This window comes from Athene noctua, chromosome 5 (genome assembly GCF_965140245.1).
Source record: "Athene noctua chromosome 5, bAthNoc1.hap1.1, whole genome shotgun sequence".
Classification (NCBI taxonomy): domain Eukaryota; kingdom Metazoa; phylum Chordata; class Aves; order Strigiformes; family Strigidae; genus Athene; species Athene noctua.
The window spans coordinates 34,202,101-34,229,032 of NC_134041.1; the positions used below are offsets into that span (position 1 = coordinate 34,202,101).

Consider the following 26,932-nt stretch of genomic DNA (forward strand, 5'->3'; position numbering starts at 1 on the left):
GGAGAGCAACAATCAGCATTCATTCCAGTAAAGGCAATTAAGCTAAAACAACAGCAGAAACCAATGTGGTTACATGAGAAGCGGAGTCAAGCACAGGACAGTATAAGCAAAGGAGGAGTGGGAGAGTTATGAAAACAACCAGAACCAAGCAAAAAAGAATAATTAGAAGAGCAAAGAAAAATAGTGATTGGCATCTCAATTAAAACAAAGAACAGCTAGTTTAGCTATTCCCTTAGTGACTTTACATGCAAAAGTTTCCCTGTGTGCTATTCAACTGTTTCCTCCCAAATCAAAAGAGCAGGTCCTTTGCTGGAAGTCATCAGTGGGGAGTGGGTGTGAGAAGCTACTCTTGCATCAACCTTTGCCTGCAGTTTACATACATTCTACCCCTGATTCAAAGTCGAAATTTAACTGCCCATGTTGTTATGTAACAAACAAAACTGAGAAGATATAGCTGGCCTAATTTCATCTGTGTGGGCAAGCCTGAAAGCTATTGCATGGACAGTGGAGGAGAGGGAATATCCCTCTGTAAAGATTATTCTATCGATGCTCTTAACCATGCTTTGGCAAATTACAAATAGTTTTGTGCATGTTTCTGTCTAATTTCATAAGAAATCAATCATTTAATGTCTTTTTGCTACTGAGGTTCTCCTTAATTGTTGAGATTCCCTTCTACTCGTTTTTTAGAAATAATTGTGGTGGGAAAGAAAACACTGCTTTTGCCTTTTTGGCAAGAAATGATCTCTAATTCCTACACAGATCTCTTCAGGACCAGAGCTATAGCTGTCTTCCCGGTTGAGAAAAGACTATGCACAATCTCCGTGTAAGCTATTGAATCACTTGTGGCTATGTGATATGAAGGCCTCATTTTCCACCTCCTCTGTGCCCTGCTAGCTCAGCTTAATGGAGAGGTTAGACTTGGAGCTGCTGCAGTCTCGTCATGTTTTGTGGTAGCTCATGGGTAAATATGACTGGATGAGTTGTTCTGTGTTTCCAGTTTGTAAATGAGAGGATCAGATGAGATGATCTACTTCCACCTAACCCAGGTGGATTTTGATTACTGAAACCTTCAGAGATGGGCTTCACGCAAAGCTGGAAATCGGAAGACTTTGATAGATGTGAAACTTGAAAGCATTGCTGTCCAGAGCCCAGAAACTACGGTTGGCAGAAGAGGAGTTAAACATTAAAAAAATTTTCTTACAGGCAGGAAAGGGAAAAAATTCTTGCTCATAATCAGGCCATGAAAAATGTAGTCTGTGATGTTTCTTTCCTGCCTGAGATCTTGGAAGGCCCCCATTCCTATCTGTCTCTGGGTCTGTTGAGTACAGGGAGTTTCTTCTCAAGGGCAGCAGATGCAAAGCTACTGCAAGATACAGACAATTCTGCAACCCGCTTTCAGAAAGTGTCTCTCCCTGACACACCGATTAAACAGGCGATAGGAAGTCAGTGGGGCCCGGTGTACCTTTTTTCCTCTTTCCTATGTCCCCTTTTGACTGAAATGATTTTGCTGGCAAAAATCAGTGTCTGTAACAGCTGTGAACTCTTCACCCTGCTCTGGGATACTGGGTCTGTCTTAAACTCTGTTTATTCTTCAGTTTATGAAAGTAGCCATCAACCAAGCCTCTGGAAACTGAGCTTACTGTAAAGAGCATGTGAACAATATTAGTAAAAGAACTTATCCTGTGGAGAGGCTCCTTCCTCCAAATCATTGCTGAATGGATAAATGCTCATAAGAAGAGAATCCCCAGCCTAGTTTTTGGTGGAGAAGTCAGTAGGGACGATGGTGAGTTTGTGATGTGAACAGGGAAAAAAAGGAGCACAGAGCAGGAGGAAATACACAGTTAGGGCATGGAGTGAGGCACTGTGTTCCCCTGCCTGTGGTGGAAAATAAATGAAATTATGGTGGGTGTAGGCCAGTGGCATTTGTGACTGAGTGCTGCTGTGACACAGTGTTCTGGGTATGTGTGGGGCTAAAGAGTGTGATTAAAAGTGTGAGGAGAGTGGAGGGTGCGGTGAGAGCTTGGGAGCATCCCTGTGGGCACCTGTCTGTTGTGGCCTTTCTTGTGTCATGGGATGTGGAGCTGAGCTGGCACTGTTAGCTTTGAGGTGGTGGTCGTGGAGCACTGGCTGTTGTGTGACACCTGTCCTGGCTGAGAAAAATAGTCCTGAAGCTCCAGATAAAACATTTGGCCACCATTGGCCTAAACTGTGAAGGCTGTGCCTGTTGCATTTGTGGTGGAAGCTTGTCTGTGCAGAGTTGTGAAAATTCAGTCCAAAATGAGTTTCAGATGTGAAGAGAGACTTCTAAGATATACAATCTGTGTTTCATGTTTGCAATGAAACCTGAAATCCAGAACATGTTTGCATGTTAATTTTTGATTGCAAATACATTTTGTACAATTGTAATTCCAGACTTTCTCCTGAGAGCAAGCCTAACCAAACAGTATTACTGACGGATTTCCAAATACTCTAATTAGAAATTCTAAGCTGCCACAATATCAGAGAGAGAAACAGAAGAAACAACAGAATAAACTGGCTAGGACTTCTAGAGTGGTATCTGTATGGGAATAAAAATTATTTGAGTTTTGAGGAAAAACCAATATGGTTAAGACGAGACAAGGAGAGTGGGAGAAACTATCTTTATTTTTTCTTAATTATTGGTTTATTTTGAATGCCACTGTGCAGCAGAGTTAACCAGATATTACTGTGGTTTCCCTACTTGCAGAACAAAAGTGCCAGTATTTGTATGCAACTCTGATAGGGAATTTTCTGGGTTGGCTTTTGGGTTCCTCATTGTCTACATGTGAAATCTGTGTTCATATTTGAACTCCTCTCGTGATCTCGTAACTTGAGGAAGGAGAGGTCCTCCTGGTATGCTTGTCCATTTTGCAGCTATTAACAGGATAGACCTGAGCCACTGTATCTGTCTTTTTGAGGATTTGAACTTTAAAAGCCAAGTGCCTGGTTGTCAGGAGCACAGAGTACAGATGTTCTTTGAGCTGACACATCAGTGTGTCTGACTGGATGCTTGTGGTCAGAGGTTTTTACTGAGAGCATGGCCCTTCATGGAATATCAGTGGGAGTGTGGGATACCGTTATTGCACGAGGGTTTTGTGAAGTGGGGTTATTGGAACAGGTATCAGGGAAGGTTTCTGTAGATGTGAAAAATACGGCCATTGGAGGGCTAAGCTCTCACAGCTCACTACAGAGCGCGGCCCTAAGCGTTTGGTGAAGTGGATAGGACCTGCTGCAAACCAGGGCTGTTGTCACTTGGTCATCTCAGCTGTTTTTCTGATGGCAGTGGAGCTCATGAGATCTGCTTCTCTAGAAGACGGTTTCTTCTTTCCTGAACATCTTCCCCCACTTTCCCTGACAGCAATACCTGTAAGTCACCCCTCATGCCTGCAGCAGCATTTATGACTACTGGTTGGAAGAGATTTGAAATACAGGGATGGTTTCAGTGTCACAGGGGAAATCTTCAGGACTTCCTTTTCTCAGGAAATTTAGAGGTTTCTTTTGCCTTTTACTCTGGAACAAGGGACTCTTTTCCCTTTCACGTTATGTCCTACTCTGTCACAGTAGGTGATTATGAGGCAGTGGCTGTGGACAGTGGGTCATGTTATGTGACTGCACACAAAAGTCCTTTTCCCTAATCCCTCTGTCAGCTCATGCGAACAAAATTCTCTTGACATCGTTTTTTTGATATGCTGCCTGTGTCTTCCCAGCCTGTAATATGTGCTGTGGCCCGTGGTCGTAGTGCACCAATATAGACATGGTGAGCTACCGGCACGTTGCTGTGACGAACCACAGATCTCACAGAAAATGCAGCAGAAAAAAAGAAAAGTTGATAGTTACTTTTTTTATCCAGGCTTGAATTTTCTTAAAACTTGAAGTAATTAGATTATTTTGGCAGACTTTGTTTATTTTTTTTCACACTCAGTTGAAATTTGTCAACAACATTGTGAGTTATCTCTGGAAAACCATAGCATAAATTTTACGTCTTGTTACAAAATCAAGTTGAAATGATAGGAAGTCCCTGCAAAGACAGGATTTAAAGAATTTCCCATAAGCATCCATTTGTGGAGTATCTATGTACCAGTCCCAATAGGTGGGTGTGGGTTAAAACCTACATAAACCAGGAAAAGGAGATAAACAGATCACTTCCCTCTGTTTCAGGCAGGGTGAAAACCGCATCAGCTCTGGTTTCCCCTCATCCCTCTCAGTCTGTGTTAGGCTTGTCCATGGGCAGTTCTCTGCAGTTGGTGTCTTTTTAGCTACATGTGTCTAAGAAGGCGTGCGATAACTTTCCTGAACAAGATCCAGTGCTCCTCTAACTCCTTAAGCATTCCTCTTCCAGCATAACCGAGCATAACCTTTTTGCATGGTGTAATTTGACAAACCCTCCCTGTCTTTGAGCTAAGGGTAAACTCAAGGTTCTGCTGATACATTTTTTTGTTAAGCGCATTTCATCCTGAGATTAGCAAGGCCAGTCTGTCTTCTGGGTTCAGCTGTCTTGGCGCTTCAAGCTCGATACGGGGCACTGCCCGTGCTGCACATGTCACGGTTAGGGTGTTATCTTCACAGATGAGGCAATCTCACTGTGTATGTTCATGGGGGTTAGGTTCAGGCTTAGACGGCTTTTTCACAGAAGCCAAGGTTTCCTTCAGTCTTTCTCCTAAGACAGCAGATCGTGAGTAGTATGGGTTGGAGGACAATGCAGCTTCAGCTTGGTCCCTAGACTTGGCAGCAGCAACTGATGGGAGGAAGGGCAGCAAAGGAAGCGTTTGATTTAGCGCTTCCACGGGGGAAGCTGCTACCCTGAATGCGTCCAGAGGAGGGCAACCAAGGTGGTGTCAGGGCTGGAGGCATGTCCTGTGAGGAGCGGCTGAGGACCTTGGGCTTGTCTGGTTTGGAGAAAAGGAGGCTGAGGGGCGACCTCATGGCGCTCTGCAGCTTCCTGAGGAGGGGACGTGGAGAGGGAGGTGCTGAGCTCTTCTCCCTGGGATCCAGGGACAGGACGCATGGGAATGGTTCAGGGCTGTGCCAGGGGAGGTTCAGGCTGGGCATTAGGAAGCATTTCTTTACTGAGAGAGTGGTCAAACCCTGGAACAGGCTTCCCAGAGAGGTGGTCAATGCCCCAAGGCTGTCAGTGTTTGAGAGGCATTTGGACAATGCCCTTAACAACGTGCCGTAACTTTTGGTCAGCCCTGAAGTGGTCAGGCAGTCGGACTTAGATGATCGTTGTAGGTCCCTTCCAACTGAAATAATCTGTTCTATTCTATCAATATTTGATGTCCTGAATTTAATAGAAGAGTCTCAATATAGCTTAAGTGGATTTGATTCTTTATTCGTTTTCATTTGGGGACTATAATCAGATCCACTTGGGGGAGGGCAAATCAGGAGCAACTTCACTGAGGTCCCTGGCAAAATCTGAGTGATATCTTAATAAGATTCCATGTATAAAAATTAAATTCTTTGCTCAAAAAAGTCTTCATACTGCCTTCATGTGGGGTATGAATGTCTGTGTTTTTATTGTTGTATTAGACACAGATACCTGCGGTTGCATCAATACATGCTGTTTACACGAGAACACATTGGTTGTATTTGCTCTTAGTGCAATAGCATCAATCTTAGGAGCCTGGCTTGATCAGTGCTCTGAGGATTTCAGAGAGCCGCCTGACTACTCATGTTTGATGAAGCTGTTGGATTACTTGAAGAAGAATATCCCTGGCTCTGACCTGGAGAGGAGGGCGCAGAACCTCTTGGAGAAGTTCCAGAACCAAGAAGTGGAAAAGGACGGTAAGTTACCTTTCCCTTCTGCCTTCCTGTTCTCCCAGACTGCATGGTGACACAGGGGTTTGTGTGGAGTACACTTCACTAACTCGTAGGCTAATTGATTATATTGTGAGGCTCACCAGGGACTTTTTTCTTGTTTCTTTCTTTAAAAAATATCTCTGTGAGGCTGCAGGCTCTGTGTGGGATGAAATAGTCCTATAGTGTAGGTGCCTATGCCTGTTTATTGTGGGGTGGATTGGGAAATCCAGCACTTGTCTAATATTTAGCCAAAACTTTGAGATTACTGCAGCAACTAAGTCGTTAATTGTCAGCGCCCTTCCCATGTCATGGAATTAAAACACACAGCAGGTCTCTGGCTGTTTTTTTCATTTCAACACACATGCACCAAGAAAAGCCCAAACCCGCAGAAAGAAAAATACAGAGCTGTGACAAAAGACAGCTTGAGTCGCAAACCTTGTTGTCGTGCAGCTTTTCTTCCTAGGTACCATCATGACAAAGGAAGTGTCTGTGGCTGTTTTTTTCCAGTTTGAGTGGTCGGCTGCTGGTATCCAAGGACAGAGGAAAAACTGACGTTATCGGGGGTCACAGACACTGAAACAATAGTGAACTGTAGTAACACAAATACGCTGAGTGCAGCGTCAAGCTTGACACATACCCTTATCCTGGTCAGAAAGCTTCCTGTGGCATAAGCCGAAAAATCATAGGAGCTCACATAGAATGAGAACTAGACCCACTTCCAGCTTTCATGGAGGGGCAAGAGGGAATGATTCATGTACTAAAGGCTAAAGGAAATGAGAGCAAAAAACCCCATTTCATCCCACGAAAATCACGTCTGACGGATGTTCCAGAAATACCATGTCAAAGTGTAATACTGTGAAATGCCAAATTAACTTGGTCATTAACTCATACATGAAAAGAAGTACTGCGGAGAGCCCAGGCATTTTCCTTATTGGACATGGGTAAATGAACAGGATTGCTGATAGGTGCCTATTTGTGTCCTTTCCTGGGTTTGATTCCCCCTGGTCAAACAAGGAAAGCTCACGAGAGCTATATTTGGGTTTGTCTGTAGTTCAAAGTGAACAGAAGTTCCCAGCAGCCCTGCTTCTGCATTTGTTTCCTCACATAACAGTTGAGAAGGTTCTTTTCTGAGTTACAGATGGGTCAGTTTAAATGATAGCAGTTTCCAAATTGCAGCAGAATAGAGGCTGTTAATTATAGAATAAAATAAGAGGAGGAGACCGCAAGTAACCTGTGGGGTTAGAAGAGTTTTAGACTTGTCGCTTACTTTATCAGAGCTCCATCTTTGTTTATTTCTGAGATTTCTTTCAGAACTCTTAATGTGTGGTCTGGCATCAAGGCTTGCTGATAATTATTGTCCCAAAGCATTCATATTGTGCTATGAATTTACAAATTTGGGTCCTAATCCTACAGTTTGATTTGCGTAATCAGACCTCCGTTCAGTGCTGCCATCAGCCATGCCGGTAGATTAGACTGCAGTATCAGATACGTAGAAAAAAGCCATTTCTGGCCTCAATTCTTGCTGCTTGAGCAATGCAAATCAAGGTGAGTCAGAGACTGCAAATTCAAAAGGGGCACGTGGTTGCTGTCAGTGAAGTCAAGAGGGCAGCTGGGCTTTGAGGGGGACCTAAACGGATCAGCGATTTGAAGATGATGAGATACTTGAGTACGAGAGAATTCCAGCTTCTTGGACAGCAGGGAAAAGACTGGTTACACATTTATGAAGGTGAAGGAGAAAAGAGAAAAAAAGGCATGAAAAAAGAAAAGGAAAATTCTTGCGTTGCACTCGAGGACCTGATTTTAAAGGCACTGGGAGATTTTGAGTAGGGTTGCAACTTTGCGATGAGGATTTTCACTGAATTTCAAGGCGGAAGGGAAAATGAGGAGTTACACAGCCAAAAAGAGGGAGAAGAAGGTGTAACTCTTGTAACAGTTTGGTAGAAATCCATTTAATTATGCGCAGTGTTACAAAACAGTCACGGAAAAATAATGCTGGAACAGAGGTCTCCCTTTATTGCGTTTAGCTCTGTCAATAAATTGTGCAGTTGGAATGTGCAGATGGAAGTCTGGATAGAGCCTCTAGTTAATAATTTGTTACATCAGAACTGTAGCAATTTACACTGATGATTAGGTTTTGCTGATGAACAAAGAAAGGAAAACTGAAGTATTTCTAAAAACAATGATAAAATATCGCAGTCTGCTTTTGTCGCTTTAATATCTGTTCTGCTTTAACTGGTTATGAAGTATTGCACAACACACTCTGAAATGCACTGGTTGTTTTTGTTAATGAAATCTCACTAGTAGTAAACTCAGCACTTTCAGTGTTAGTCTTCAACAAGTCCATTTTTTTTCCCTCCCTTCTCATGGAGTTACTGTCACCTTACAGTAAAAGGGATTAGGAAGAGGATTTCTTTTCAGAGATTTTCTGTTTGACTTCCTCCTCTACCATGGGAAACAAGGGCATATTTCTTTGTGTTTTAATGTGGCTTTGTTCTCAACCTGTGGGAGCCAAAAGGTGACATGGGAACATCTGTGAAATCCTTTCCCTTCTGCACTGGATCTGGTCCCTTGATGAGGACAACTCTCCTCTCTCACCTCTTCATTGCTGCCCAGGGCAGATTTAGAAGCAGCATTCAGCTGAATGCTGTAGGTGCTCACTGTTCTTCCTTTTCTGGGCAGAAATCCCAGAGAGGGAAGGTGAGGGATGCTGGAATAAACTCTCTTCAATGTAGTTTATGTAAGCACAAATGGTGCCAAGAAATCTGATCTCTCCTTTTAGTTCCCCACATGGGAGCTGAAATCTGGATATAAGAGCACTCCTAATGCAATATTTTGGGGATATAACTGCAGTCTTGTTCCTTTTCAGTTTGGTTAATTTTTGGTTTTTCAGATTATAAGATGCATTAATACTAAAAGGTAGATTAACAAAATTCTGCAATGTTAATAAGAAATTTTTGTTGGGGCATTCTTCTTTCAGAAGAATGTTTAGTGAATGGGTTAAGTCACTTCTCTGCTAAGAGACCCTGAACATCTCAGTTCTCTTTTCCTTCCACCTTTTCTTTGCCAATTTAATTTTCTGGTCATCATCTTTCTCACCAAAATATGCAGCACAGCGGGGCTATTAGGTCAGGCAGGACCCTTTGTGTGTTCTGCTATAATATATAGAGTGGTGGTTTAAAATAAACAAACATCTGCTTTGATTCACTGTTTGCTGTATAAATTTACCAAGTCGTGTTTTCCATCCTGGACAGATGGGTTCCGTGTTGCTTCCCTCTGTAACCTACGTGATGAAGAGGAAATGGACATCAGCAGGCCTGAAGAATTCTCTTTTTTCCAGGCAGACCTTGTGGCAGAACAGTTGACATACATGGATGCAGTATGTAGAGTATATGTACTACTTGAAATGCTGCGGTAAATAGTGTGGGGCTTCTAAAAATTTTTTGTAAAGATATGTCAATGTAAGTATAGTGTTCCAGAAAAGGTCTGTTGTTGGGACACAGAACACAGCTCTGCTTGGTTATCCAAACTGGCTTCATTCATTGGGCTTTTTTTCCTTCAGTCATTCCAAAGATTATTTTTTTTTTAAATTAAAATAAGCGTGAATGTATACTGTGTAGCCTTTTCTGCAAAGCTCAGTATTTGTACACCTGAGAAATAGCACATTTTTATGACGTATACTAAAGATGTATCGGTACTCTTAAATGCAGTGCTCTGATTTGATTTGTCTGTATCAATCTCCTTCAAAATATCATGATATAAAAGAATTTCCCCTTGGTTATGCAACTGATAATGGTGTATCTTATATTCCCAAGAGTGTTTAGCTGTCAGTTCTTTTAGGGCATCAAGCCTATTGATGTCTATTTCTGTGTCCATTTCTGCCAAATATATATAATAGATATGTATATTAAAGTATATACACTTTATGTATAAAAAATATAAAGTGTACATACTGCCAAAGCGTGTATTTCAAACTAACGGAAAACAAATATTTACCTTTTAATGCCATATTAGATTTAGATCCATGTAAACATGCATTTCTTCTTGTGGATAGTAGAGATTTAGGAGAACCCTGCTGACCTAGACACCTCTACTTCACTCTAGAAACTCTTCAAGAAGGTTGTGCCCTACCACTGTTTGGGATGCATCTGGTCTCGACGGGATAAGAAAGAATATAAGCACCTGGCGCCGACCATCAGGGCTACCATCTCACAGTTCAATGTCGTTACCAAATGTGTGGTCAGCACTATCCTGAAGGACAAGGAGCTCAAATCACAGCAAAGAGCCAAGATCATTGAGAAATGGATTCATATTGCACATGTAAGGCATTTATTCTAGACTGTTTAATGTTTCTCGTGTGGGTGCCTTGGAGTGGGGGAGTTGGAAGGGGAGGAAGGTGTTGGATGCGTTGGTCCCAGGCCATCTTAGCTCTAATGCTTTCTATTTTTGACTGCCTTTCTTTGTAACAGTAGATGAAGTGTTGCCCTTCCTCAGTTGCTTCCCCACCATGGAAGTGGGGTTGGTGCTTGTCTCTTTGGTTGGGGAGTGCTAATTAATGGGTGAGGCAGGTACTGTGTCTTGCAGATGGGGAGTGCCACATACTTGATGATGCAACGTTTATGGGAAGATGGGTATAAATTCAACCAGTTCACTTCCCTGGAACTAAATGCTGCTCGTATCAGGGAAGGAAGAGAAGTGATGGTTGATATCATCCAAAGGTTAGACTTGTTTGCAGAAGAAAGTCTAACAAGAAAGGAGTCGGACTGGCAGTGGTGCAAGCAGCAGGCACAGTCAGAATAAGCTTTGCACTTGCCTGCCTTTGGCCATTCGTGTTCAGCCAGTGAGCATCATGCTCCCTCTCCTGCGTCGATGAACGCCATGGGACTTGAAATCAGATGTGGTGGAAGGCAGCACAACTGTTTGTGTTTTATACATTTACATATGTGTGTGTACATGTGAAAGGAAAGCAAATACAGGGTTTGAAGTAAGTGCAGAGAAAGCTAACACTTCTAGGAAGCAGTAGCCTCTTCAACATGGAAAAAATGAAATTATTGTTTGTACTCTTTTGTTTTGAAAAGTCCTTGAGGCTGGAAGGTCATTTGCGTACTGAGTTATTCATGGTTCCCATCATGTATGCAAACCAGCTGAGTTTGGAGGGGGTGAGGGGTGCAAGCAGTGACCAGAAAAAATAAGTAGAGTTACAATATGGTACCAGACTCCTCCTCATCTTACCTTTCTGGTTTATCATTGTCTCACGCGTTTCTCTAACCCGTTTATACTCTTGGCTTCGATTCCTTTGTCTTGTAGCAGATTGTGTGTTTCTTAATCTTTGTGCGAAAGGGTTTTTCATGACTTCTTTACATAACTCCAGTTTGCTAATTTCTTAGATCTTATCTTTAACATTTTACTGTAAGCTTTTTAACTCCCCTCAGAGCACTGGGCAGCTGGCAGCAAACGGGATCTCTCTTGAAGAGAACATTTAAAGCACTTTCATATGGATGTGCGTTGACTTGTGTTTTAAGAATCACGTGGATTCTTTCTGAGCTATACAAAATAAGCAGTCATAAAAAGCTCAAGCCAAGCAGAGGCTTTCCAACCTTGACCCTGCACTTGTATGCTCCCAGCGGCAGCGTTGTTAGTCCTGGCACCTGAGCTTTGGCAGCTGCTGGTTCAGGAGGCTGGTGTGGGGAAGAAGTCTTTCACCTCTTTTGGCACTTCCATTGACTCATTGTTCTCGTCTGATGGCTGCTTTGTAGCCCCTGTGAATGGATTAGGAAGTTTGATTCCTATTGTCTGTGGGCAGATCTTTAAGTTGCAGAGGGTACCAGCTGAAGGGGCCTTCGTGGGGCAGCCTGGGCTGCAGCCTGGGCGAGCAAGTACGAAGCAGCTTCCTGCTGGTCCCAGGGAGCAGGGAGGCCCGGGAAGCCAGGACAGGGACCGCTCTCGGCATACTTGTTCTGTGGATGGAGAACTTTGATCTCCACCTCTGTTGATTCAGTGCTTCTCCCTGTACTTAGTTCATACACATAATTCAATGCTCCAGTCTTAGCTAAGCACGTGAAAAATGCATGAGCACGCTCTACAAAATAATTGCACATGTCGAACAGCTAGTTGCATATCTGCTTAGCTGCCCACTTCTGAAGAAAGCTGCTTGCTTTTTGCGTGCAAATGAATGTTTTGAATAGTTAGATGTCTGAATTAGAAAATAATCCCCTCATTAAAGTGCAGTTATTCACGGATTGCTGACTCTGTAACTAAGCAGCGTGGAGTTCCACGTTTGTTATTTGTTTGTGACTTTTGGATCCAGTTTCTTGGTTTACAGGATAAACCGAATACTTTTCCGAACTGCCAGCCCTCTCTGCTCCACCTAGATCTGGGGTTCCTGAGCAGGAGCAGCCAATTTTACTCACACGATTTTTTCTTTAAAACTGAAAAGGAACGTTGAAATCGTTACTACCCTGTTATGCTTAATCTTTTAAAATCAAAGTTGCTTCTGCACAGTATTCTTTCTGGTTTCCCCCCTATGAGGGGCACAGCATGAAACAATGTTATTCAGAGCAGTCTTAAAAATTCTTCCTAGATATAAATGAAAGCTTGCTAAAGTTTAGTCTGCAATCAGTTAAATCATTGAGAACACCAAATCCAGGATTGAATTCCTAATGTGCTTTAGATTATGCAACGTGCAATTAAGTCAAGATGGTTCCAGACTGGATATTCCAGTGCAAACTCCTGTTGTGTTTGAGAAATCTCAATGCTGAGAATTTGTGCCTCTCAATCCATGTTCTCCCCGGTCTGAATTTCAAGTTGAACTTAAAGAAAGCAGGGTCTTGTTCTTAAATGTGTCGGTCTCTGAAGAAGAGCTGTTACGTGGTTCCTTTGGCTGCAAAGTTTGCAAGAAGAGCTTTCAGGTCTTGCATGTCCTACCACGTGATTGTGAACTTGGTCTTCATCTAGCCTAACTGCTAACCTGCTTCAAGTGCTGCGGTGTGCCTAGTCAGTCTTCTTAAACCACACTTTGTTAAATGTAGCCTCCTAAGTTGCCCAAAGATTTTTTTATTTTTTTTTTTTTAGGTAAATAAAAGGGAGTAAATGTACTTGCCTTAGTTGTTCAGTCAATTTTAATGCAACTTGTGAACAGAGTTGCTGATATACCAAGGTCTGACTTTTGTTTATGTTAAGGTTGCTTTATATTGATTCAGTCCTACAAAGGAAATAAAGTATGTCTATTTTCACTGTAAGGATCCTTTACATATTCAGCATTATTAGTGTAATAATGAGTCCCATCAAAATTTGCAAAGTGGAATTGTAGTTTGGATTTGGATATATTCTCATCTACATGCAACAGTCAAATGGGCACGTGTTTTGTCTGTTAATTTGCATGTACGGACACCTGTTAGTGAGAGCTTGTATTTGCAAGAGTTTAAGTCTGTGGTGCCCGGGCGTTCTAGTTCATGAGCCGCCAACAGATTTACAGGAGTTCCTTGAAGAGTCTCAGGCCAGACTTTCCCTCTCCTCCTTGCTTGCATCTGCTTTACCAGGAATCTGTGCTGTCTTTTTGAGAACTAGGTTTTTCAGTATCCTTTTCCATCCAACCTTTTCCCCCAGAGAAACTGTAAGAAATGCCTATGAACCAGTCCCTCTGTTAGGATTTGGTACTGACTCTGGAAAAGCTGGGAAGTTTTTTTCTCTTGAACAGTGTGCACGTACTTGAATAACAGGTTATTCCTTTGCATGTCTTTATTTTTAATTGACGCTTAGATGATTGAGGGTTTACATTTTAAATACCACATATAAAGAGGCAAAGCCTGTTTTTTCCCCTAAAGGGTAAAAGGGATTGGTAACTATAAAGAGTTTTTTAAACAGTGTAATATTTGTGCTTTTTAGCCTGGCTTCATGGACTCAGTTCCACTTTTATTTTTACTGGGACAACTGGAAGCTGTACCACTGCAACATCACCACAAATACATGAAAGTGAGGAAAACAAGATATAAATGCCAAAGCCCATAAAGTGTTTGTTGGCTGGGGGGGTGGCGGGGGGGAGTGATATTTTTGATGCTCCATATTTGTACAGCTGCCTGCTTAGCAGTGAGAATGTGTAGCGAGCATGACACCAGTCAAACAGAAGAGCACTAACATATTTGTAATGCTGACATTACATGCTCCTGTATTTCTAACCACTCCTTTCACAGGAATGTAGGATCCTGAAGAATTTTTCCTCCTTGAGGGCCATCATTTCAGCACTGCAATCCAACTCCATCTATCGGCTGAAGAAGACCTGGGTGTGTGTTTCAAAGTAAGCATCCCCCTCTGCCCCTGTGGCTAGCCCCAAACAAAGACAAAAAGCTCCGTGCTCTTTCTTTCCATCTTGTTCTTCTCGGTCTTCCTATTCTGCTCCTTCATGGACAAGTGTCCTCTTAGAAGATACTCTCATTCCTGTGAGGCTCAGACCCCTTTTTTTGGGTCTGTCTGCTGTGAGCTCTTCTTTCATATTGACGGGACCACCTGCCCTCAGGGGTACTGGGTCTCTTCTGTCCTTTATAGCGTATTGGATCTTCCACAACCTATTTTGAAGAACTATGGGACTACCTACTGACTCAGCACAAGCACACGGTTCTTGGAAGGTCAGCAAAAGGCCACCATGATGCTTGCCAGTTGTCTCCTCTACTGTGAAGTTGGAGGAGGTCAACGTTGCCACAAACCTTCACTAATCCTCTCTTGGTCCTGACATTTCCTTAAAACATATCCCCAAACTACAAAATCCAAGCCTGTATTGAAGATGGTATTTCTTACAGGGGAATACCTTTTTGTGCAACTGGCATATTTACTGCATGCCAGACAGACACCAGAAAGCTGTGTAGGAAAGATGGTATTCTGCTCATTCAGTTGGTGACAAACAGATTTATGTTTTTTTCCTTTGTCTTTGATAAACAAAGAGAAACGTTGCTCTGCCATACAGTATACTTCTGCATTTCCACTAGGAGAGGTGGGTCTTTCCTTCTGCTGCCCTGTGTTCCTGTTCCTGATCAAGATGTTGCCATCTTGTGTTTATAGTGTGGGGTAATAGAAAGGGGCTCGCACACTTAAAGGCTTCTGGCTTTCCTGAGTGCGTGGCACAGGGCAAAAACGTAGTACTTAGGATACCTCTCACAGCTATTTTTCTGTTGCTTTGTATCCATTTACCCGCTTCCTTACAACAATCTGATACCCCTCAGTGTGACTGAAAGCCCTGCCCAGGATCGGCGTACCTGTGGCATTCCTTGTGCTGCTGTCAAATAAGGCTGGCGTTACCGGGGAGCACCAGGAGATCCCAGGAAAGTTCCTAGTTGATGTGCAGCATCTCACTGGATGCGTTTTGGTGGTGGTATCTTTTACATGCCCAACTGTTAACGATTCATGAGGAAAAAACCAGTAATCTGATCTGTATTAGAGTGCTTTCTGATAACCTAAAAGATTTAATCTTTTCCTGTACAGGGACATGATGCTGATGTTCGAAGAGCTCTCTGATATCTTCTCAGACCACGACAATTATTTGACAAGCAGGGAGCTGCTGCTGAAGGTGAGAATTAGCTTGAGTTGCAAGGCTTGTGATCTCAATCAAAGCTGAGGTTAGCCCTTTTTCTAAGGAGCTGTCAAAGCTCGTCTCTCCCTGAACTACGGTAGGCAGTGCTTCAGGGAAGAGAGGTCTGTAAAACCTGTGCTTTTCTGCTGGGATGAGAGGTGATTTTGTTGTTCCTGAAAGCACCTACGCTCCTGTTAGCCTGCTGAGCTTGGATACCCACACAGAGCAGGGTGCAGCAGCACAGTTTCTGTGAGGGCTTGTTCACAGGACAGCAGGTCAGGAGCCTTGGAGCCCCCACTGCTGGAGTTCGACGTCTCTTGGGCAGGGTGATTGTCTGAACTGCTAGCTGGTGCACCCTCTGAGCAGACCTGGAAAGGCTCTGGTTTGCACTGGTGAGTGCAGAGCAGCTCCAAATGAGATTCTCAACTGGGCTGCATGGCTGTAGTGCTCTTGACTTCACTGGAACAATGCCACTCGGCTTCAGCTGAGGAATTAAACCAAGATGTTTATCCGACCATCCCATACCTTTCTTGGAACTGGAAAACAGGGCTGGGAATTTCGAAGGAACAGGCTTCCTGCTCTGTGTGTGGCCAGATGGACAACAAAGCAGGCTCTGTCTGAAGCAGTTTGACTTGAGCACTCTCCTGGGCGAACGCCAACAAGCTCTGGGTCTTGAGAGGGGTGAGGAAGAATAGCAGGGAAAGGTTATATTCTGTAGAAACTATGGAATGTTTGTGGCAGTTTTTTCTGTCTGCATGAAAATGTTTCTATAGACTGCCTCCTGACCAGTTGATTTTTTGGCAGTTCTATCCAGTCAGTCTGGCATTTGTACCTTACCCCCTTGCCTTGGTATTTGACACAGTGTTTTGCTCAGGAGTGATGGGTGAACACATTCAAACCTGTCAATCTCTTTTGTTTATCATCCATTTATCAACACCTGTAGCTAAATTTTAAAGCAGGTGAGATAATAATAGGCATAGAGGGAAAATGTGTGTTCACAACAGCTTATTAACCTAAGTACTAAAAAGACACAACAGCAACTCAATCTGAGCCCAGACCTTCTGGCTCCTAGCAAATCACCCTCTCCAGCTGCCGTAAGGAGATCTGCAAAACATTTTGAAAGCAGTGAGAGGAGAAAAATTCCACAGAATAGCTAGAACCTCTCTCCTACTCCTCCTTTTGGACTGTTTTGTAACGATTGGAGGATGAATGTCCACTGAATCCCTAAAGTCTTTGTTTTCTTTCACTGTAAATAGTGTCTGTAGGGAAGCTGTCTTTGCCCTTGCCTATCCATCCTACAAATGTAAGTGTAAAGCAGACAAAATGGCACATGACACAGGTTGTTTGGCACGGAGAGGGAGCGCTGTGTTCTCTCCTCCCCAAACAATGGCTCTGCTGCAAGCTGCAGTTTCAGGTTCTGTGCCTGCCCGCCGGCTGCTGTTAGAGGATCTCCAGTTTATCTTTCAGTATCTTGAAGACACTGAGACAACACTCGTTTTTCATTTGCTCTTGTTTTCCAGCCGAGGAAGGAAATACAGTTTGAGTTTGATCTGTTCCTTCACTGTGACTGAGAGAAGTAAACGTTGTGATGAAAGGATCTTTCCAAGTGCAGGCTGTTGTTTTGTGCCTCTTAAAAAGACTGATAATCATTCATGCCCCATCTGTCCAACCACTGGAGACAGTAACAGTAACTCCCAGCATCCCGTAGGGATCCAGGGAAATAAAGGCTACAGATCTATTGTGAAATAGCTCCTCCATTCACAGGAGAGCTTGACTTGTGGAGATGAAAACCTATTACTTTGTTTTCCTGCGTGGTTTTGGATTAGTCAATAAGCTACAGAGGGTAGTTGCTGCATCTCTGTTGCGGCATGAGAAAAACAAGAAAGCATTACATAAGATAGAGATGTTTACTTGTAGCAGTCCTGATTAGGAAATTAAACAGAAATCCTGAGGTCGAGAGTGTCAGGATAGAGTTCAGAGAAGCATCTGGCCACCTGAAGGTGCATCTAAGCTTCTCTGATTTAAACTCCCAGGAGATTTTCAACAGCTCTTAGCTTTGACCAGAGTAGAGCCACTTTGCTGAAAAACTCCCTTCTAGTAATTTTGTGGGATTTTGTCCACAATTCCCAGTCAGTGTACAAGTCCCGGAAAATTAGCACATGTATGTACACGTGCATGTACCTATACAGCAAATATTTTTGCTTGCCCCATTGAATGTATTTGCAATTATTTTACACAAACATAGTTGCCAGCTTATCGCTTAGATCCTTTGTTAATTGCCTTTAATTCTCTTGTAACTCACAGGAAGGAACATCCAAATTTGCCAACCTGGACAGCAGTGTGAAAGAAAATCAGAAAAGGACACAGAGGCGGCTGCAACTTCAAAAAGATATGGTGCGTTTGGGGTCCTTTTCCTCCCCTTTTTGACCTGATAACGTGATTAACCCTGAGTGGTGAATGATATAAGAAGCAAAAACTAGAAAGGTATTTAACAAAGAGAGCGTGCAGTAGGTAAAGACCTTGAGAGTGCCGCTGTCAAGAAAAACAATCACATCGGTGCTATAGATTAGCTGATGCAAAGCGAGGGAAGCGAAAGGTTGAGACTGAATAGGCAGTCAGAGTGTTTGTTCCTGTGCAAAGCTGTATTTCACTTATGCTGTGGGTCGCAGTAAGCAGGTAATACTCTGTGTGCGTGTATATAAAGTGCAGATATATATAGATGATATCCCCCCCCTCCCCCCGCCCCATACATCTGTATATAAAGATGGTTCCAAAGCGGGATCCGTGCTGTACCCCGCTCAAGCCGTATGGCCTACGCTGAGCTGCCACGCTGTAACCGCTGTGGTTTTTAGCGCAGCCCAGCTGTCCTCCTACTCCAGTAACACCCGCCTGTGTACTGAAAGGCCGGAGGAAACGGATGTGCAAAGCTTCAGCATAGCCAGTGTGTTCAGAGATCTGATGCTGGGAACGCTCCGAGATTTCAGGATTCGGTGGTTGTACGCGGGGGCCACGTCATGTTCCCTGGCACCAATCTTCCCCTGTCCCCTGCAAGGGGATAACTGGGTGGGCAGGTTTGCTGCTCCCGCTTGCATTTGCTTCACATCCCAACCAGCTGTTGGGGGTGGACCCTGAGACAAGGGTTTGGCCTCAGTTTCAGGTCTTCCAGAAGTTTACTAAATCTGTCACATAGAAGAGTAATAAAAGATGGGTGAATACAGACATGTGTTCTTCGTTTTCAACTGCCTTGTTTCTGTCCTACAAGAAATTAATTCTGTTAACTACTCTCGTTACCCTTTAGAGAGAAATACAGGGAAACTTTTTCATGTAGTAAGATACCTAATGTAAGTACTGGAATTCTTGTGATAAAAGAAAATTAGCTCTGGCAGAGCAGCAATTGCATTTACTTTGAAGCAAGCTCATGAAGCTTCTGACATGCCAGCTTGAAAATTGCACAGACTTTTACAGAGATTGCTTTGTAAAATGTGTCCAGTTTCCAGTCTGCTGGTGAAAATGCCTTTTGTCTCAAAGCTGGCAAAGATTTAAAAGGGCAGGCGGAGAGAAATCTGGGATAGGGAGGCAAAAGTGCTGAATGTGATTTTTTTTGTCTATTTGTTTGACTGGAGAAAGTATGGATCCTTTGGATGGTAGAAACAAGCGTTTCCTTCACAAGTGTAGAAGCAGCCTGAATTCTACAACTGCTAGCAGCCTAGGAAGTTTAAAATGTGAATAATTACTCTCAAAATGAAAGGAATGGCTGAGGAAGATGGTCACTTCTTAGAGGAGGACAACTGTGACTTGATTTGACTGGACTGTCAGGTGGCATACACCATTAAGTAAAAATCCACTGGAATGAGGCAGAGAGAGAAACTGCTTCAACAGGCTAGCCGGGAGCATGCCCCGGCTCCTTCTCTTGTAGCAGGTAGCCGAGGGACCCTGTCCCTGCTGCTCGATGCTGCTTCCACAGGCGGGGTTTCCTGGTGACCCACTGTTAGAAACCAGGGTGTGGTGGCAGTGTGGTAATAGAAAACCACTTGGCAATATCTGTGAGAGCATCCCACTGTCATTCGAGTTTGATTTGAATTGTAGATTAGATGCTGAGGAGGATGCCATGAAAGAAAAGATAAGACCACTGTTTGGTTAAGCAGACTGCTTTTATTTCATTCTCCTATACAGGCCTATTCTAGCATTCTGATTATTACCGTTTCTCAATCATTTAATCCAACGTTGCTCTGGTCATTTGCAGGGAGTAATGCAAGGCACGGTACCTTATCTTGGTACCTTTCTCACTGATCTCATCATGCTTGACACAGCACTTCAGGACTATATCGAGGTAAATTAAGGCAATTTGTTGAATCCTAAATATCCTCCCTGCCTTCCCAGCACTGAGCGTGTCTGTTCCTGTATCTTCTACCGGGTTCTTCTGCAGCTCTTAAAAATGGAGGAATCTGTTTTCAAAAAAAAAGGAAGCCAGATGCGGTTTTATCAGCAACAAGAATCTTGTGTGAATTGGAGTGCTGTTATCTGAAGGGACAAGCTTAGCGTTGTATTTTGTCTTGTTTTCTTAGGTTAGAAAATGTGAAGAAAGTAGGCTTTCCATTATTCTGTTTCATTTTTCTGAAAACAACGTTTTAGGCATGCAGATTTATGTGAATAATTGGTAAAATGCACACAATCACAAATTCAGCACTGCAGACTGATCACTGAAGAGCTTTGGTATTGACTCGGGTGTGTCTGAGCCCTAAAGTGATTGAAGACTTGTTTTTTTTTCGTTTCTCTTTAGCTGAACAAGCAGGGGGAACCAATTTAGCACAGGAAGGGAAAAAGGACTGCAAGAGGGTCTGGTTGTTTAACAGAGACTGAGGATGGGGCCAGTTTTCAAAGGTGTTTGAAACCATAAGTAGAGACACTGCAGCCTTTGTTGTGCTGGTGTTGGTATTTATGATAAGAATGGGCAAATACAGTTCTCCCTGGGCTGGCAGTGGTTGCTGGGGTTTTTAGTGGTGGTTTGTTTGGCGGAACTGCACAGAAGCAGGCCTGCGTAAGGTTGCTGTACATCCATTTTCTTTGGGGCAGTTTCCCTCCTGTCCGTGCTTTGTGTTTACTTGGTGTTTCTGAAACTCCCTGGGAACACTGCTAGAGTCACAGCACAGGCAAGAGCCAAGTTTGTTTCTGCCGTGCAAAATCCCACTAGCATTCTTCAGAGCGGATCTCAACACAGCTTTTATGAGCATTCTTGCATTGGGCTTTTTTTCTGGGGCAGATTGCCCTATAGGCCGTGAGGACAGCTGTCCCTTGGAGACTCAGATGTATGAGTGCTGTGGTTTATACCAGATCTGGAAACAGGTATTTGGAGAAGGTCCTTGCTCGGGGCACGTCTGCGCTTTACATTAGCCTTGCTACTTCATGCTGTTTGTGATTAAGTTCAACTAAGCTTGTGTTCTTCTATTCTGATCCCTGCTCTTTCCCTCCAACAGGGCGGCCTGATCAATTTTGAGAAGAGACGAAGGGTAAGTTGAATGTTCTGTGATTTTTAGTTTACTGATACCCTCTTCTAGAGCGTTCTCTTGGCGAGGCCGTTTGTCATTGCTCGGGCATATACAACAGCTGTGAATTTTAATGCAAGTTCACAAGGAAAGAATAGACCCCTGAAATGCTGCGAGCTTCTGCCAAACTGTGAACAAACTGCAGAACGAGAACCTACTTTTTAGATGTGTGCAGTAGGGGAAGAGGAGCTGCAGGCCACTTACTTCCGTGGGAATTACATGCGGGGCATGCCCATTCCCTCCCTTTGGTGTTCATGGGAATGTGACAGATGTGTATGACCTGTGTGTTGAAACAGAGCTGGTGGCATGAGACCTTTGCTTTCCAGAAGATACAGTTTGTAAATATCTTCCTTCTGCTGCAGTAAACTATTTGTAGGTGAAAGGCTGCAGATGAGACAGAGAAATAAAAGCTGTCAGTCTTTCTGTTCAGCCTGATCCTCGTTGGTCAGAGATGAGTAATGTTATGTAGGAGTTAAAGGTTCTGTCTGAATGAAGTCATGCCAAATCTCCATTCTGGGGTCTGAAAGCAGTCTTGGGAGTTGGCTGTGATGGAGCCATTTCCTCCCCTTAACTGCTCCCAGCTCTACAAACCACTTCTTGGACTTGCCTTGCATGTACAGCTGCATGGCTCAGGGTACTAATAACGGGATACGGGAGCTTCTGGTTGGTCATCGGTCCAGCTTCATACAAACCAGTGGCAAAGCTGCCCTCTGAACCAGGCTGAGTACTCAGCTGCATTCCTGCATCCTGATTCTATAACCTCCTCTAACACGAGGGGGTATTAAGAATTATTGTGGCAAAGCGTGTGTGCAGGTGGAGTTAGAGAAGAGCTGCACGTTCTAGTCACACGTGTTACGGGTAGCATTTCATGTTCCTCTGGTGCAAGTGTGAGTGCACAACGTGAAAAGCTGGGGACAATCAGACTCTCTGCTTTCGTCGCAGGCACCCCTAATTATTTACCCTCGCTTGCTGTCTGAGAACCACCTAAGCACAGGGCATGGTTTGTCTCTCACAGCTGGTCTGGCCCGAGCAGGGGTCAGCAGGTGGGGTAATCTGAAGACTTTATGACCCTTTGCTACCCTCGTTCCTAGAGGAACAACCAGCAGTGCTGCCGTTCGGTGGGTTTGCACTGGCATTGCACTTCAGTTAGTACTTGGGAAAAGCGCTGTGGTGAAGTGCGATTCCTTGTGTTTGTCTTCTGATTTGTGCTTCTCTGAAAAGGTCACACTTCAGTAAACATTTTGGATGCTGGGGGGAAAAAAAAAAGACAAGACTTCATTGTTTGAAGAACTGGTTCTGGAAATAGTCACTCGACTGAAACTGAACTTCAGGTCAAACGAAGTTTGTCCTGGATCTGTTGTTGCCTGTGTTTAGTATATGAATGAGTGAATTTGGGTTTGTGTTGTTTTTTAATTAGAATTCCCATTTGATTCTTTATTTTTTTTTTTAGGAATTTGAAGTAATTGCCCAAATTATGCTCTTGCAGTCTGCATGTAACAGCTACTGCTTGACACCAGACCCAAAATTCCTCCAGTGGTGGAGCAGACAAGAGCATTTAACTGAGGAGGAGAGGTAGGTTCTCAGTCCAGCCGGCGAAGCAGGCTTTTCTTAGCCCACACCCCCCTGCAGGGAGGTTGTGTCAGCCTTGAGCTGTCCTCTTACAGGGACTTACATGTACTGCTGCTCCAGGAGGGTGGAAGTACCTCTGTCTTCTGCTAACCAGCTGTAGAAACCCTGTTAAACATTTAGCAGGGGTTTTTGGAGACTGGATTTTTTTTTTTTTTTTTTTTGAGATTGGAAATGAGGCTTCTGACTTTGAAATCTGATAGTCTGTTGTGTCTGGGCTGTCTGTATGCCCAGAGGCACGCTCAGAGGCCGATCCTAGGGGAGGTCGAGATGCAGGCACTGAGCGTTGGGCTGGTGGATGCAGGCAGCAGGTAGCCAAGGCAACGCAGAGCTGGCTGAGCGCTCATCAGATAAACGTCTCCCGGGTGTTTGGGGTGGGTTTTGCAGCCCTGCTGAGTTCTGTGCTACGGTACATGCTGCTAGACCAACGCAAGGCAATTTATTTTCTGCACTCTAATATTTCCACTAGGTATCTGAATACCACTCTGCTGCACTAAGAGTGTAAGCATAGATACATACTGCATTGTACTGAGTCATAGTGAAAAAAAGTCAGCTTATCCAAGATTCACATGCTAAGTATATTCTTGACTAATTTTTAAAATAAAATGATGACTGTTATCCAAAAAAGCACTAATTTTTAAAATTGTTGTAAAGAAGTGAAATATCCCCTTCATCAGGGTAAAGTGTAGAGCGCGCTGTGTTCCTCTTTGTGGGGTTGCAACCTTTGGTGAAGTGGGAATAACTGAAGGCTTCTCAAATATCTTGAATATTACTGCTTTGAGATACATAACTAATCGTCTTGTCTGTCAAAATTAACCGGGTGCCCTCTGTTCTGCAGTTACAACCTTTCACGTGAGATTGAAGCAGCTGCTGACACTGGCACCCCATCGCCGAAACCTCGGAAAAGCGTGGTGAAGAGGTTGAGCCTGTGAGTACGATGGGGCAAAGGGTATCTGGTGTGTTAATATGAACCTGAATAAATCAAACAAGCAGTGCTTGTTTTACCCGCTGAAAAACCTGGCTGGGGATGCAGACCACTGCAGTACATTAAGGAGACACCATCAGCTAGAAATTCAGACTTCTGTCTGAAGCTGTCCTTGCTGCTGCTGTTGTTATAAGTAGTCATGAGGATTATTAATGATGAAAGAGATTAGAGACAAAAAAGCCTTCCTAAAGTGTCAGAAAAAGGAATCATTTTAGGGCGGGATTATAAATTCAATATCTATTGTGTAATGACTTCCCCGAATGCAGAGGCAAAACAGAGTAGATGAGGATAAAGTCTGGCCTATTATTAGTCTAATTTGCTCACACTTGCAAAAATTCCTTGCAGGATTTTAATTTGAAAATTAAGGTTAGCAAAAGGGCATTTGATAATAGAAACAATCTGCCCAGCTGCCTTCAGGTTAGAGAAGGAAAATAATCATGGGGACATGGTTCAATTGAGTTTAATACTGCAAAGGTTCAAGCAGGAGGTGGTGGAGAACAGGGGCATGCAGCTAAGCAGACACAGGAAAGAACAGACTAGCAGGAATTCATGGCAAGCTGCAGGAAATGAAAGCAGAGATCAAGGGCGGAAGTAAAACTAACTTAAAGGTGAGAAATTTGAACCTGATGCGAGAGGAGATACGAAAGGACTCCCGCATACCAGTGGCATGATCAAGATGAGGTGGGGAGATGATGAATTTAAGAGCACTATCAGCTCCTAACTGTCCTTTCCTGCTCGGTTCTTGTGGCCAGTTTCCTCAGAACAGGCAGTAGCCATTTCACTTCACATCAGCACTACTGCAGGCTAGGGTCTGAAAGAAGAATGAATGGATGTTTTCAATCTAGAGTTTTGAGTTCTGATAAGCAAGAAAAAAAAGTCCAGGCAGCTGTTTGGAAGGTGTTTCAATTAGTCCGTCTGAGTTCCATTTTGCGTAGTCCATCTGGCTGTGAGAACGTGAGCTTTGAAGATGACAGTGCCTGAGCTCTCGGTGGCCTGTCATGGGTGTCTCCCTCGGCACGTGCCTAAGCTGCGCGTAAGAACTGTCGCTGCGGAGCACAGGCTTTATTCTCTTGTTTCTGACGGCGTTTCAGTGCTGCAGTATTGTCATTTACTGCATGGAGTTTGTTTGCACTGTGCAGCCTTTGTCTAAAGAATTGTTTCATCTGCACTCTGAATGTATTTTGCAAATTAATACTGTAGAAAAGACTGGCATAATTCACCCCGGCAACAGGGGGTGACACCTCTTTAAATTGTTTTAAATCGTTAACTGCATGCCGACAGAGCATCTAATTCACCTGGCTTCTTTACTTTATGTCTTGTACAAGTTTGTTTCCTTTGACACTCCTTTAAATTTACTTGACCTGCATTTAGAAATGAGTCTTGGAGAGGGAGAGCCTATAATTTACACTTTCTCCTGATCTTCTCGTTGTGTACATCTCCATTCAGACTCTTAGAGAGAAACTGGTATCCGTGGCACCTTTACTGAGGGAAAGAATTTGCAGCGGGGAGGAATTGGCCTTTGGCAGACCTTTGCCTGGTGTTTGGCCACGTGTTACCTTTCTTGCACTCATGGCGACTGAGCAGGTCTTGTGTCAGTGGGACCCGGGTGTGACAGCAGTGTGCAGGACCGCGTAAGGTGCAGCCAGCTGCCATGCCTCTAACTCGCCCCTCCTCATCCCTTGGGTTGTAAACACATCAGGTTTACAAGCTGTCATTTCCTAGCAAGTGAGGCTGAAAATTCAGCAGACCGAAGAGTCTTGTTTGTGGTACTTGGGCATTAGCTCAGCTTTTGGCCTTGCAGCTGGTGGGTATGCCAGGTCAAGAAGGTATTGTGTTAGGGTGTAACAGACTCTCTTGACAAACCGTATGAACAGCATAGAGGAAATGGAAACAACAGGCCACTCAAGACAGGAAAGCAAAACAATGAAACAGTGCATAAGAACTTTGAGCCAAGTGACCGCCTTGCTCAGGCCAGCTCTGTTCTGCTTTCACTTACTGGCTTTTATGCTTTCTTTTCTATACTAGACTGTTTCTAGGCTCTGAGGTGATGGCCCATAATCAACCCGTCAAAGAACAACCAAAATGTGCTCCAGGTGGGAGCTCTGGTGACAGCACAGACTCGGCCAGTGTTTCATCATGCGAATTTAATCATTCTGAGCCTGAAGACGCCTGCATCGCTCCCGTAGGAACTGCTGATGCGTCTCAGAAAAAGGTACAGTCTGTGCCTTGTTGCCAGAAGAAGTAGCCCGAGAGAGACTGTCGACACTGCCGACAGGGCCTAAACACTTGCCCAAGCCTGCTTGTTGTGTCGAGAGCATTGCTTTTAGAGGAATGGACAGACTCTAGATATAAATGTGTAAAAATGAAAGCAACCCAGTCAGGATTTTTGCACAGTTCCCTCTGTGTTGCTGAGATACAAGGCAGACTGAAGCTCTCCTTCCCTGAAACCAGATTTTCTTGTGGTGCCTGTTAGTGGAATTGCACGAGGTTAATTTTTCTTTCAGTCCCTCGTTGTGCTTTTTGAGAGGGATGGGGCAGGCTAGCGGGCAGCATTTCTACCTGTGGGAAGTGGGGTGAGGAGCACGTGGCAGCATGACGTTAGCAGTGACACGGACAAGAGGATTTGTGAGCGCCCCCCAACCAAAACCCACTGAAATGGGAGATGGGATCAGCTGAAGAGGAGTAAGCTCAACAGCTAGACATTTCCTCCTCCAATACCTCAGGTCTGATGAATTATTCTGCTGTTAGCAGCCTGCTGTTGTGTCCATCATTCTCAGTCAGCTGCGGCTGTTAAAGGGAGTTTGACTTCTGCGGTGGGCGGAGGAAGCAAGCAGCCGATTCAACGTGAATGATAGAGCAAGCTTCAACTTTATTGAAAGAAATCACACCTTATATAAGCACTCTACAATAATCACGCATACTACTCACAAATCTACTGGAGACATGTAAAACATTATCATATCCCAGCCCCCTGCAGCACTTCAGGCATGTCACAACACCTTCCTTCTTCTGGCCTGCCCTCTTTCCCATCACACTCAAGGCCATTGTGTACCTCAGTTTCTCTCTTGGTTAACATAACAGTCCTTTGTAAGCATAACTGTACCCTGGGTTTTTTCCTTTGTTTACCTCAGATGGCTGCAATCAGCTCCTGCAGAGACCCGCGGCCTTGCCCTCTGCAAGCCGTTCTCCAACAGACTTCAGCAGCCCTGTGCTCACCAAGGAAAGCCCAGCTGCAGCCAAGCTGCGCCTGCAGCCTGGGGAAGGTGTTTTCTGGGTGGGAGAGCACGTGTGCATTAGGAGCAGCCTAACCCTGCATGAGGATAGGGAGGCACTGCAGAGAGACTTGCATAGATTGGATCAGTGGGCCAACGTCAACGAGATGAGCTTCAACAAGGCCAAGTGCCAGGT

General features: G+C 44.0%; 1 protein-coding gene across 2 annotated transcripts in view; it reads left to right on the forward strand.

Annotated features, from left to right (window-relative positions):
• The window catches only part of LOC141960858 (ral guanine nucleotide dissociation stimulator-like 1), an 81,930-nt gene that overhangs the window by 47,727 nt on the left and 7,271 nt on the right, over nt 1–26,932 (forward strand). The window contains exons 5-15 of one of the 2 annotated variants that reach the window (XM_074907042.1): nt 5,615–5,799; nt 9,066–9,190; nt 9,916–10,131; nt 14,001–14,104; nt 15,283–15,367; nt 17,675–17,764; nt 19,614–19,700; nt 20,845–20,877; nt 22,364–22,485; nt 23,378–23,467; nt 25,550–25,736. In XM_074907042.1, the coding sequence (XP_074763143.1) occupies nt 5,615–5,799; nt 9,066–9,190; nt 9,916–10,131; nt 14,001–14,104; nt 15,283–15,367; nt 17,675–17,764; nt 19,614–19,700; nt 20,845–20,877; nt 22,364–22,485; nt 23,378–23,467; nt 25,550–25,736 (1,324 nt within the window). The remainder of the gene's footprint in view (nt 1–5,614; nt 5,800–9,065; nt 9,191–9,915; nt 10,132–14,000; nt 14,105–15,282; nt 15,368–17,674; nt 17,765–19,613; nt 19,701–20,844; nt 20,878–22,363; nt 22,486–23,377; nt 23,468–25,549; nt 25,737–26,932) is intronic. The other variant, XM_074907043.1, reaches the window with a different exon arrangement.